This window comes from Schistocerca americana, chromosome 1, assembly GCF_021461395.2.
Source record: "Schistocerca americana isolate TAMUIC-IGC-003095 chromosome 1, iqSchAmer2.1, whole genome shotgun sequence".
NCBI lineage: Eukaryota > Metazoa > Arthropoda > Insecta > Orthoptera > Acrididae > Schistocerca > Schistocerca americana.
This window is the reverse complement of record NC_060119.1, coordinates 175,136,764-175,150,944: the sequence shown is the minus strand read 5'-3', so window position 1 is coordinate 175,150,944 and position 14,181 is coordinate 175,136,764. Positions and strand designations below refer to the sequence as shown.

At 43.5% G+C, this 14,181-nt stretch overlaps 1 protein-coding gene across 1 annotated transcript in view; it reads left to right on the top strand.

Annotated features, from left to right (window-relative positions):
- LOC124613431 overlaps positions 1 to 14,181 on the top strand; it is a 215,021-nt gene that overhangs the window by 187,482 nt on the left and 13,358 nt on the right. The window contains exon 7 of the mRNA XM_047142169.1: positions 9,488 to 9,631. Within this exon, the coding sequence (XP_046998125.1) occupies positions 9,488 to 9,631 (144 nt within the window). The remainder of the gene's footprint in view (positions 1 to 9,487; positions 9,632 to 14,181) is intronic.

Here is a 14,181-nt window from a genome sequence, read left to right as displayed (position 1 = left end):
CTGATCTTCCACGCTCTATGACTGTTTGTAATGCCTGCAAGGTCCATCCGACAATAATATTCTGACAGTATTCTGTTGCCGGCCGTGGTGGCCGAGCGGTTCTAGATGCTTCAGTCTGGAACCACGCGACCGCTACGGTCGCAGGTTCGAATCCTGCCTCGGGCATGGCTGTGTGTGATGTCCTTAGGTTAGTTAGGTTTAAGTAGTTCTAAGTTCTAGGGGACTGATGACCTCAGATGTTAAGTCCCATAGTGCTCAGAGCCATTTAAACCATTTTGAACAGTATTCTGTTGAAACATCAAATTCGAATGGCTGTGTTCTCTGATTGATAAGCGTTCTCGCAGTACAAGTTTCTCTCGGTTGGGCATTTCCCATTTGCACTTTCAGCAAAATCGCATTCGTATCGCGGAAGATAGTCTTCATTACGTATCGATGGTAAACACCAAATGCAAAAAAAAAAAAAAAAAAAAAAAAAGGAAAAAGGAAGCCTTTGCATCGAATAACGCCTGAGCAGGTTGTCCGTCGATGACAATATTCCAGAATGTTGTTGGTTTTTATACAAACATCGAATATACAAACATTACAAATCTAAGATATATTAAGAACTTCCCCTTGACGTCAGTGTGCTGTTTCTGACGACATATTTTAGCCATGGGTTCTCCCACCGTCGGGGATGTTCCGCCAACCGATTTGTAACATGAATATCCTTTCATATTTTATACAGCATTGCGGCTGGCTATGCAGGTGGTGCACAGATATTTTTAAATGCTTTTTTTTAACTTTTCATTATTTTTTGTTTTTATCTTTGTCCCTCCAACATTACTGCAGCAGATGATTAAACTTCTTGTTTTGTTTTATGAATTTTAATTTCCTACTCAATTTTTGAAAGAAGGCCAGAAGTATTAACCTCTCCGGAAATCCCCAAGACATTGCTTATTCTTATAATGTCTTTTAACCACTTGTAAAGATCAATGTGATTAAAATATGATTTTCTCCTCTTTTAAAAAGGCAGACCAATGGATCTATTGTAATTTTCAGCTTATTTATAGGAAAGTACATGTTCGGATGTTTATTTTATTTACATCCACGTGTGCATGCGTACTCCAAAAGCCACCATACCACTACTAGTCATTTCGTTTCCTTTCCCACTCCCAAATACGGATAGGGAAAAATGACTGTCTGTATGCCGCATATGAAACCTGGTTTCCTTTATCTTATCTTCGTGGTCATTACGCGATATGTACGTTGATGGCACTAAAATCGTTCTGTAGAAGCCCATAGATGCTGGCTCTCTAAATTATCTCAGTAATGTTCCTAGAAACGGGAGTTGCCTTCCCTCCATGGATTCAAATTTGAGTTCACGAAGCATCTCCGTGATACTTGATTGAACTTACCGCTAACAAATCTAGCAGCCTGTCTCTGAATTGATTCCATGTCTTCCTTTAATCCGACATAGTGCGGTTCCCAAACACTCCAGCAGTACTTGAGAAGGGCTCGCACTAGCGTTCTACATTCGGTCTCCTTTACCACACTTTCCTGAACCACACTTTCCTGAAACTCTCCCAACAAACCGAAGTCAACCATTCGATTCTCCACTATAGTTCTTATTGGCTCGTTTCGTTTCATATCGCTCTTAAACGTTACGCCTATGTATTTAATCGACCCGAGCGTGTCAAGTAGCACATTCCTAATACTGTATTTCTTTTTCAAGACGATTCTCAGCAGCCTTCTGCACGGGCAATGAAGATACTCCTGCATCGTTTTCAATTGGAAATGTTTTATTACCCGCAATAAAGCCTGTAATTGTCTCACTCTGAGTTTCATCTCTGCTCACATGAACCGCTGGCTATGAAGACAACATTTTGGCACAGACAACAAGCTGTAGGCCAGCGTAGAGAATTGGCGGAAAGCGCTAGCGATTGCCTTCTATAATGAGGGTATTCAAACGTTGGTACAACGCTATGACAAACGTCTAAGTCGGATCGGCGACTATGGAGATAAGTAGCTGGAAGTTGTAGCTAACTGTTGCAAATAAAACAGTTTTGATTTCCACTGTGGTTTCCATTTCGCGACCTATCGTTCCTTACTTTCCAAATAGGCAATTAAAGCCTAACTTACAGAGTTCATGGTCAGTCCTCCCACTAACTAAGTCTGCAAAAAACGTATGTGCTGATGGTATAAGTCCCTACTTCTCGCGGAAGTTCTTGTTTGTGAACTACCCTGGACCACGGTCACGAGTGTCTCCTGCAAACCCATGTGTGTTCTACCGCACATACGGCATGTATATCTGTGGTTACCTAATGTAGAATCCGCAACGGAAACATCAGACCTATAAATGGATTAAACAGCCCTGCCATTCACAACCTACTCCTGCAGGAATATTTCAGATGAGATGTCTAGTCGAGATGATTTTATACTTTAGCATAATTAGGAGATCGACGATGTTGAATAGACATCCTGCTAGAATGAATACAACTAGATACCGTCAAAATTATTTATTTTCAATCAACAGAAAACTGCCAAAGTATAAAATCGGTACACAATGTTAAATCCTGCTCTTAATCTAGATTTGAGATTCGGAGAACGTCTATGACTTTCTCAAAATTGCACCACCATTTGTTACACTACTGGCCATTAAAAGAAGAAGACGCTGTGATATGCAAATGATTAGCTTTTCAGCGAATTCACACGTGGTTGGTGCACCTACAACGTGCTGACATGAGGAAAGTTTCCAACCGAGTTCTCATACACAAACAGCAGTTGACCGGCGTTGCCCTGGTGAAACGTTGTTGTGATACCTCATGTAAGGAGGCGAAATGCGTACCATCATGTTTCCGACTTTGATGAAGGTCGGATTGTAGCCTATCACGATTGCGGTTTATCGTATCGCGACATAGCTGCTCGCGTTGGTCGAGATCCAATGACCGTTAGCAGAATATGGAATCGTTGGGTTCAGGAGGGTAATACGGAACGCCGTGCTGGATCACAACGGCCTCGTATCACTAGCAGTCGAGATGACAGGCATCTTAACCGCATGGTTGTAACGGATCGTGCAGCCACGTCTTGATCCCTGAGTCAACAGATGGGGACGTTTGCAAGACAACGTCCATCTACACGAACAGTTGGACGACGTTTGCAACAGCATGGACTATCAACTCGGAGACCCTTGACGCTGCATCACAGACAGGAGCGCCTGCGATGGTGTACTCAACGACGAATCTGGGTGTACGAATGGCAAAACGTCATTTTTTCGGATGAATCCAGATTCTGTTTACAGCATCATGATAGAGGCATCCGTGTTTGGCGACATCGACATCGCGGTGAACGCACATTGGAAGCGTGTATTCGTCATCTCGATACTGGCGTATCACCCGGCATGATGGCATGGGGTGCCATTGTTTACACGTCTCGGTCACCTCTTGTTCACATTGACGGCACTTTGAACAGTGGACGTTACATTTCAGATGTGTTACGACCCGTGGCTCTCCCCTTCATCCGATCCCAGAAAAACCCTACATTTCAGCAGGATAATGCACGACCGCATTTTGCAGGTCTTGTACGGGCCTTTCTGGATACAGAAAATGTTCGACTGCTGCCCTGGCCAGCAAATTCTCCAGATATCTCACCAATTGAAAACGTCCGGTCAATGGTGGCCGAGCAACTTGCTCGTCACAATACGCCAGTCACTACTCTTGATGAACTGTGGTATAGTGTTGAAGCGGCTTGAACAGCTGTACCTGTACACGCCATCCAAGCTCTGACTCAATACCCAGGCGTATGAAGGCCGTTATTACGGCCAGATGTGGTTGTTCTGGGTACTGGTTTCTCAGTATCTATGCACCTAAATTGCGTGAAAATGTAATCACATGTCAGTTCTAGCATAATATATTTGTCCAATGAATACCCTTTTATCATCTGCATTTCTTCTTGGTGTAGCAATTTTAATGGCCAGTAGTGTAAATGGAGACGCTAGGTTGGGTGAAACTCAGTAGAACCGACAAACAGACCTCCGCCCTGACTGGCACTGACAGTAAGAGAGCTCAGAGATCAAGCAAACGGGACTCAACACATTTACTGTTATGGTTTCCCTATCTGCCAAGCTGGGGTGCATAAATGACTGACTACAGTGCTGGGAGATGTCTTACTGCAGCGTCAGCCTGCCCAGTGCTGTTGGTAGCCTTGCAGAGGATGTACGTTGCGTACCTACAAATTCTGTCTACACATTGGACCTAATATACTGTCCGCAAAATCCAACAGCAGAAAATACATCAGTACGATACAGCATACGACTGAAGATTTCTATTTGCTAGTAAGCCAGAAACAGAAATTCGAGTACTGGTTCGCAAGGAAGCACTTCAGTATAGCCCTGACGTCACAGGAAAGCAAAGAATCATCACTCTCCTTACAGAGAAACGACTTAACTCACTCATAGTGTCGAAATTTGCAAATTCTAACAGCGAGGCTCTTCACTGACATCTTGCCAGCAAAGTGTCTTAGTCTCCATCAAAACCCGCAGGAAAGTCCCCTTTTCACACTATACCCTGGTTTCCAGCATGGCTCACAGCATCTGAGTGTGCACTCTGCAACGACTCCTCGCACCTAACAGTGCCTCCCATTATACGGTCATAAATCTGCCAGCCAATTGCCTACAATTTGTACTCCGTGTAGAACACTGTTCCAGAACATTCTGTAACTCCTCCTACGATTAAGGACCTCGCCAATAAAATTTACTTATCTGCTTTTTTGGGAGAAACGTGGTTTGCTGTCTCCCATGAGAAGATCTATGAGGGGTCAACTTCTGTCTGCTGTTCGTGACACCCACACATTCTTTTCTGCTAAAAGTAAGCCTCCGTCTCTTGTAAGATGCTATCGTTCCCCACTACTGGCTGCCAACAAGTGGCTGTTTTTACCGATTTCTTTAGCGGCAGAAATGTGTCTGTACCCGCCCACCAGCCTTGCCACTGGGAGACCGCCGCTGCCCACACTCTTTTCCATTTAGAGCAGTAAAACATCCCTCTTAGTCGAACACGACCGACACGGTGTCATTCCTAACCTCCCTTCTCCCGATGGCCACTAACACAGGAACACATAACCATCACCGCCCCTGCTGTCGCTGAAAGCTCAAACTAATTCCCAGGCATTCAACACTACAGAAAATTTTAGTATGTGGCGTTATCCAGTATCAGCCAAAGAAACCATCAGTTATCTATTCACCGTAAATTATGATCTCATAATGCAGGTTCTCTAAATTATATCTATTGAAAAGAACGTTTTCCCTCTATGGATTCCCATTTGAGTATCCGAAGCATTTCCCAAACAGTTACGTGTTTTTCGAACTTACCGGTAATAAAGCTAGAATCCCGCCTCTGAATTGCTTCGATGTCTTCCTTCAATCCGACCTCGTATGGCTCCCAAAGACTCGAGCATTTCTCAAGAACAGGTCAAACCAGTGTCCTATATACGGTCTCTTTTACAGGGGAACCAATCTTTCCTAAACTTTTCCCAATAAATGGAAGTGGGCCAGTCGCCTTCCCTACCACAGTTCTCAAATGCTCGTTCCACCTCACATCGCTTTGCAACGTTATGCCCAGATATTTAAACGACTGAACTGTGTCAAGCAGGATATTACTAATAGTGTATCCGAACTATTTAGGATTGTTCTTCCTACTCATCCGCATTAACTTCCATTTTTCACATTTATGGCTAGCTGCCATTCCTCACACCAACTGGAAATTTTGTCTAAGTCTTTTTGTATCTTCCTACAGTCACTCAATTTCGACACCATACCGTACAGCATGGCATCATCAGCAAACAACCGCAGATTGCTGCCCACCCTGTTCGACAAATTTTACTTATATACAGAACAACAGAGGTCCTATCACATTTCTCTGGGGTACTCCTCACGATTCCGTCGAGAACAACATATTGTGTTCTATTATTTAAGAAGTCTTCCAGTCACTCACATATCACTGAATATATTTCATATGCTCGTAGCTTCGTTAGCAGTCTGTAATGGCCCACCGTGTCAAATGCTTTCCGGAAATCTAGAAATATGCAGTACACCACCAGCCACAAACAAGAGGATTGCCATGCGCCCCCGCCTGTATTTTTCACTCTCTAGTGGAGCATTTAGCTACGTTTTTTTCTCATTACGTTGTATTACCAAGCCCGGCCAAGCGGGGTAGCCGTGCGGCTTAGACGTCTTGTCACGGTTCGCGCAGCTCTCCCCGTCGGAGGTTCGAGTCCTCCTCGGGCATGGGTGTGTGTGTTGTCCTTAGCGTAAGTTAGTTTAAGTTAGATTAAGTAGTGCTAGGGAGCGATGACCTCAGCAGTTTGGTCTCATCGTCCTTACCACAAAATCTATTACCAATGTACATATAAACACGTCAAAGCGATAATATCCACGCCTCAGCCAATGAACCTCAAGCAACTACAGGCTTTTTTTTGGAAAAACTACGTATTACGGAAAATTCATTCTAGTGGCCTCTCAGATAGTGGATCAGTTACATCACTTGTGTTTGAAGGGTGTGGTTTTCACGTGGCAGGCCACATGGGAAACGGTTTTCTGGGAATTTAAACAGTGTCTGCTCTCAACAACTTGTTTAGCGGCGTTCCAAGCCGAGAAGTAGACAGTTTTGGTGACAGATGTATTGGAGCATGGAGTGGGGGCCGTCCATGCTCACTGAGAGACTGAGGTTTAAGAGAGCTCCATCGCTCACGCTTACTTCTGCACAAATGAAATACTCTCAGATTTCATGTCTTCCTTTATGACACCAAGTTCCACCTGGTAATGGACCAAAGAAGGCTGATCTCATTGTACAACTCGATAACTCATGTTCCAGATCGTACTGCCTTAGCCTCTTCCTCTGGGCACTATTCTTCAGAAGATATACGTATGATATCCACTTCAGAAGCACGTCCAGCAACCATATACAGATGCTCATTCCCTCCTACCCCTGGGACCAGATTATAAGTTCGATCAAGAGGAAATTCTTTGCTTCTACTTGGACAAGTTGCAACAAGTGATGGGAAATTTTCCCAATAAGTGAGCCCACATCACCGCCGGAACAGAGGCACAAGCCGTTCTCATACAAGTTTGCATCTTCATCTTCAGAGGGTGGCTGGAGCGATGGGCCAAGCAACGATCTACTCCTCTTCAGCATTACAATGGGCTGTGGCACTGTTTGCCTTTGGTCGATGGGATGATCCTTCTAATAACTGACCACACTACACCACGTGGTGTGACTCCACCGTCACTTCGACATAGATCTTATACTTGCTGCATCAGGGGCGTCAAGGCACTTCCAGCACCAAGCCGCACGCCAGGCGCCATGCTTACGGGTCAGGCATCGATCAAGACAGAGAACCTCGTCCATCAATGCACTAAATGGGCAGAAAAGCAGGCACCCGTGAGGCTGGTTCTTTCATCTTAGCCAGCACCCAGCAAACCTTGGCAACGAATGCACCTCGATTGTGCTGGCCCAGTACTGAATATACGTGTCTCATCAACATTGCCGCTTTCTACAGGTTCCAATATATTGTTAACTGCCATACCATCGAGGCAGAATACATAGTGACAGCGCTGTCGAAAATTTTCATCACTGAGGGGCTGCCACATACATTAATGACATACAGTGATCCAGAATTTTGGCGAGGGCCTTTGAAAATTTCTGCGTTAGGAATGGAGTAAAGAAATCTCTTCATCTCCTTTTTATCCCCAATCGAATGGAGAAGCAGAGAGGTTCGTTCGGACATTCAAACAGATAATGAAGATGTATGTCCAAGAGGCGTCCATGGAGACATCCTGACGTTTTTTTTTGTTTTTTTTTTCTTTTAAGTTCATGTTGGGCAGCGCCGTTTGGTGACAATCTGGAAAAGCTCTTACATGGGTGTCAACCCCATTCTTTCCTGTATTTACTGCTAACCGTATGCAGCCCCCTGGTTCCTCACTTCTCTCCGAAGTTCCAGCTGGGCACACAGGTGCGGGCTTGGCGCTTTGGTCAACAAGATCTGTGGTTCCCAGTGACCATTTGTCAGCAACAGGGGCGACAGATTCTTATGCTTAGTACTGGAGCTTGGATTATCATTCGACATCAGAGGAGCTTCAGTTACGCAATTGAATCCCCAATCTCTTTATCCCCATTCCTTCCACTGCACACCATTTTCTCCTTCGTCAGAAGAAGAACTCATCCTTGAGCCCACTCCATCCATGTGCCCCCCCCCCCCCACCCCTCAAGTGACTAGGTCGTAGTTGTTCCAGCAGTCACAGGTGGAGAGCCACTGGCTTCCTGCCCTAGGAAAGTTACCTGAGCCATGGACAGCCTTACAGGGTGCACTAGAGGAGCAGCTGCTTCTCTGGAGCCCAGATGTGGTCATGACACTATCTCACCTGTGTTCCCACTACAGCCTGCTTAGCACAGCCACCTCACGCCAGGCCACTTCTAGCTTTACATCAGAGTGCACAGAAACTGGGGGCTCCTGGAGCCAGAGCCACCAGGAGGAGCTGCAGAGGAGATGGAGGTCGCACAAATTCTTCTCTACTCAGCGAGAGGCTGAGTGTAGTGAGGTCGTTGCCCTCCTTTCCTGACCCAGGAGGGGAGGAGTGTGGTAAGCCAACAGTTACCATTATCTTTCACCATCTCCATACCCACATGCTCCACTGGCCACACGTGCAGCAACAGGGGTGACATACCACAGATGTTATGCGATGGACTGAGCTAAGCCTGGCTAGCTGCAGATGTCGGAATCGACATCAAAGGCTCCACCATTTGCTCCAGCATGGGTCTGCAACACTGGCAATGCCTTCCGACTTAAAACTAGCGCCACCAACATCATTGCTGTCTACATTTTCCTGTATGACTATCTGCCTCGACATGAGCCTCCCAGCTTCATGAGCCTCCCAGCTTCAGTCTATATCATGCTGTGGTCTCTTACTTATTGTGCAACTTGTTATACTGCTGACCTTGTATTGCCTCCATGCAGCTTGATGATTATACTTTGTGGTGCCATCACGTGTTATAGTCTACCAAAACCTCAAGTGTATGTACTGAGCAGAGAAGAATGGCTCGTTAAATGATTCCATGCATACTACAATTAGTCTAATTATGTATTCACAGTACCTATGAGAGCAATAGGTAGTGGACTGAAGTATATCACTAGATTCTTGAGTTAAAACTGGTTTTAAGTATAGGCTTATTCATAATTGCCTCCTGGGCTCTAGAAGATGACTGTACAAATCCTATAAAATATACAGTAAGTAGACACATGTCAATTGATAGAGAATCACATCATTCATGACATCCTTCTTTCTATACTTTTAGTGTCCCGTCTTGGTGCCGTTTAGGTAACTATGCAATATTGTAACATGGCATGTACGTGTAATTTGTAAGTAGTCTCTCGTAGATCCACACCACAGAGATATTTAGTCATCTTTGTCGGTGAAATTTTGCGACTATCAAAGACAAGTAACACATTGTCTTGTCCGCAGGTGGAGATTGCAAATGCTTACAGAAAAAGTGTGTCTGCGAGTTCGAAACTCTGCCAAAGGACAGCAAGATTTGCTTTCACGCAACCAACGTCGTGGAATGCATCCCGCCCCCAAAGGCAACCCAAGACGATGAGTTGGGAAGAGGTAAGATGCTTAACGGTGAGCTCAGCACCGCATCTATATACACCATATATCACCTGCAGTTGTTTTAATCGCTAGTACTCTTTTGCGCACAAATAGCTGAACACACATTAACACATTTTAGATCAAACGTAGACAAGTTTAGATCAATTGACCGACCTGTACCTGGCGGCGCGCGTTAAGGCAGCGTGCACGGTGAGCATGTGCATGCACAAATGAAGTGTTACTGAGAAGAAACACAAAGTACTGTATACACAAAGCTGAAGCTTATATCCGGTCACCATCCAATCCAGTTTAAATAAGAGCGCAGAAACTCACGAACGTTAGCTTTTACTATTTGCGAAAAACAACATGAAGAGGCTAAAGCCGTAATGGCTTCGGAGCAAAATGACAGGCTACCCATGGAGATTTAATTACTGGCTGATAATGTCTTTTTATTTTTCTTGTTTTTACGATAGAGCCACATGAGTATTTCTATATAAACAGACTAAACACATAATCATTACGGAATCTTCAAAAACTACCATGTAAATATCTATGTGATGATAAAAGACAGTCATACCTAAAGACAGTTGCTTCGACCGGTTCCCACTGTGTTGTCATTGATACTGGCGCGAAGAGCAGATAGAGATTGCAAGATCCCCTCGCTTCTAAACTGATACTGTTATTACTCAGCTTAGCCGCGAGTCCGTAGAGGGTGGTATATGTGACGTACTGTATGACTGGTCAGCATTTCCACCCGGAATTTGCGAGTGTAAGTCGGACCTTCCTTGATCCACCTTGGTGGGTCGTGTCGTCGGATTTCCTCCTACCTATGCGCGGTGCAGCTCTCGTAAATGTCGTCCCGTGCAGATTCTTCATTGGCGCATTGGATGTCTCTGTCGGTGGAAGCTAATTATCTGAAATTGCTGTTGATCAACTTTGGGATATCTAGTTACTTGAAATTAACATTCAGAATGCCGTAATATCACTCTTATTCCTATTAGATCAATAATGAAACACTTATGTCACAAACTACTCGTAACCGAGAGCATGGCTACCATCAAACAAGACAGGAAGAGCTCCTAACACCGACTGCCGACTTTGGCGCGCAGTCCGTATCTCTTACTAGTTTCGTCATCAAGTTCGTACTTACTAAGATATGCATTTGTTAATGAACGGGTGTGAATTTTAACGAGGCAAAATTATGATAGGTAGTTTTAAACATCCAGAGGCTCCTCCTAGTATTCATGTTCTCATAAATGGCTTTAATTATTAAATATAATAAACAAAATCGGTGACTTTGGCGCCAAGATGGCGGTATTTCCCGTCATGTATATTTCCCAGGCTGACGCTTGTTGCTACGTTCCAGCGCCGAGCCCCACCCCACAACGCGCGACATATGGTCGCTTCATCACCTAGCCAGCCAGCGTGGGAAATGCTCTCCGATTCATGGCTGGCTACGGACTACAGCACTTCCTAACTATCGCGAATACATCAATGAGAGACAATAATTTATTAAAACTGATAAAAATGTCTTCCTCGCGTAAGAGGCACCTTACAAGGTCGAGGATTTGTAGACGGAGTTGTATTCTTTCTCTGTATATTCGTAGGTGTCTATTCGGGACAAATGAATATCTGGTTGAGCACATTTTACGGTTACATTTATTACAGAACCGTGATATACATTTTTTCACAGTTTTTCAAAACTAAAAAGAATTTAAAACACTATCTAAAATCAAGTATTTGTAACTAGGTGGGATGATGCAGAGGTCGGATGGGGGGATGTGTGTGAATAGTTTATAGGTCCGTGATGATATGGATACATTAAACAAGGGAATCATTGACAGGACTAATAATTAAATACACTAAAGTAATGTAGAAAAATAGAGTAAATAATTAGGTCCATTTAAGTTCGTCAGTAAAAGTATAAATGTTGAGTTCGCTGTCGTCTGGGTGATGTTGCAAAGGTTATATTCATAGCTGTTAGGATACCATTACCTCATGCAGAGCCATTCTGGAGGGAGCTGTCTGAAATTGCAATTCAGGCGAACGAAACAGAAACAACACGCATACTACGAGTTTACGACTAGTTTAAACGCTTTCTGGATTGAAAGTGAACCGTTGAAAACTCATTTTCAAGGTAAACACTACGGCAGACAACACTGATCAGCTGGGACGACTGCATCAGAGAAATTGCAAGCAACTGCGGAACAGGAAAAGCTATTTATTGCTGCCTGCTATAAAAGTGTGTTCTAACAGTATGTCTCTTCTCTCCTCACACTGCAATCCAAGTGGCACTGTACCTTCAACTGTCTGTGTTACACCGGGAAAGCTGCAGCTGAAATTAGGCTCTCGATCTGATAGGAGTGTTATTATATTCTGATATGCGCCGCACACTGATCTGAATGAATTTATGAGAGCCTATAATGTTCACCAGTAATCAGTTCACTAGTCCCGTTCCTTTGAAAATAGAGTGCACTGTGAGAGGTTAACCGACTGTTGTCATGGTGCTTACATTTTTCACAGATCGCTGTAATACATATTAAATCCGTTCGCATAACCTCTCTTGGCGAAGTGATTTCTGAAACTCTGAACAATTGTAAAGAGTACCGAATTAATGCTTAACTCACAGGAAAGGTTTCTCTCTTCCTCTCCGCATAAAAGACATAACCATGTTTATTAATGGTTGTAATCAACCGCGACTACTCGATTAACAAATCTTATGCTACACGTACTCTACCTACACTTTTACTTCCCGTCACAGTCCGTTGCTAGTTGATAGAAATATTCACTGAAATGTCGTGTCCTCAACAAAACTCTTCTTCGTAGCTTTCCATTCAGTTGTATCCATAATACGATTCTTTTTGCATCATTCCTCAACAAGTTCGTGTCATGGTCACGGAAACATCCTGCGTATGAGATGTGTATGACCAGCTTGGCTTGACACTGAAAACGTGACCTGATTTCTACTATCTTTTCGCAAGAAATCGTTACCAACGTGTCTAATTTTAGGTATTCCACTGTGCATAAGTAGACTTAGAGAAAGCTTTTGACAATGTTGACTGGAATACTCTTTCAAATTCTCAAAGTGGCAGGGATAAAATACAGAGAGCGAAAGGCTATTTACAATTTGTACAGAAAGCAGATGGCAGTTATAAGGGTCGAGGGACATGAAAGGGAAGCAGTGGTTGGGAAGGAAGTGAGACAGGGTAGTAACCTCTCCCCGATGTTGTTCAATCTGTATTTTGAGCAAGCAGTAAAGGAAACAAAAGAAAAATTTGGAATAGGTATTAAAATCCATGGAGAAAAAATAAAAACTTTAAGGTTTGCCGATGACATTGTAATTCTGTCGGAGACAGCAAAGGACTTGGAAGAGCAGTTGAACGGAATGGACAGTGTCTTGAAAGGAGGATATAAGATGAACATCAACAAAAGCAAAACGAGGATAATGGAATGTTGTCAAATTAAATCAGGTGATTCTGAGGGAATTAGATTAGGAAATGAGACACTTAAAGTAGTAAAGGAGTTTTCCTATTTGGGGAGCAAAATAACTGATGATGATCGAAGTAGAGAGGATATAAAATGTAAACTGGCAATGGCAAGGAAAGTGTTTCTGAAGAAGAGAAATTTGTTAACATCGAGCATAGATTTAAGTGTCAGGAAATCGTTTCTGAAAGTTTTTGTATGGAATGTGGCCTTGTATGGAAGTGAAACATGGACGATAAATAGTTTGGACAAGAAGAGAATAGAAGCTTTCGAAATGTGGTGCTACAGAGGAACGCTGAAGATTAGATGGGTAGAACACATAACTAATGAGGAGGTACTGAATAGGATTGGGGAGAAGAGGAGTTTGTGGCAGAACTTGACTAGAAGAAGGGATCGGTTGGTAGGACATGTTCTGAGGCATCAAGGGATCACCACTTTAGTATTGCAGGGCAGTGTGGAGGGTAAAAATCGTAGAGGGAGACCAAGAGATGAATACACTAAACAGATTCAGAAGGACGTAGGCTGCAGTAGGTACTGGGAGATGAAGAAGCTTGCACAGGATAGAGTAGCATGGAGAGCTGCATCAAACCAGTCTCAGGACTGAAGACCACAACAACATCTACTTTAAATCAGATAAACAGTGATGGGTTGATGTTAAATGTTGAACCCATCACAAATTATGCAAGATGATAAAATACGTTACAGACCTGCTGTCGTTTAATGCTGCCATTCGGATTACTTCGCGGGTACAGACTGTCCAACAAAACTTAATAGCAACTTCTGTTTACTGCTGTGCACACTTAGAAAATGGCCTTAAAATAAGGAGTTACAGACGTGAGTAACAACAGAAGTTGGTCAAAGCGAGCGAGTAGTCAGCATTGATGTAATTCTTGTTAGATTTTGTCCTGAATACTACATACAGAGTTCACATATATCGAAAATGGATCCAACACGAAATAATTTCATATGGCTGGTACAGAACAAAAGTTACTCCTGTAGAGATGCACTAGAAGACTGATCGATGTTTCTAACAGCTGGTAACTAGCATGCAAACTGAGTGAAAAGATATTCCAAGGACACGTTCC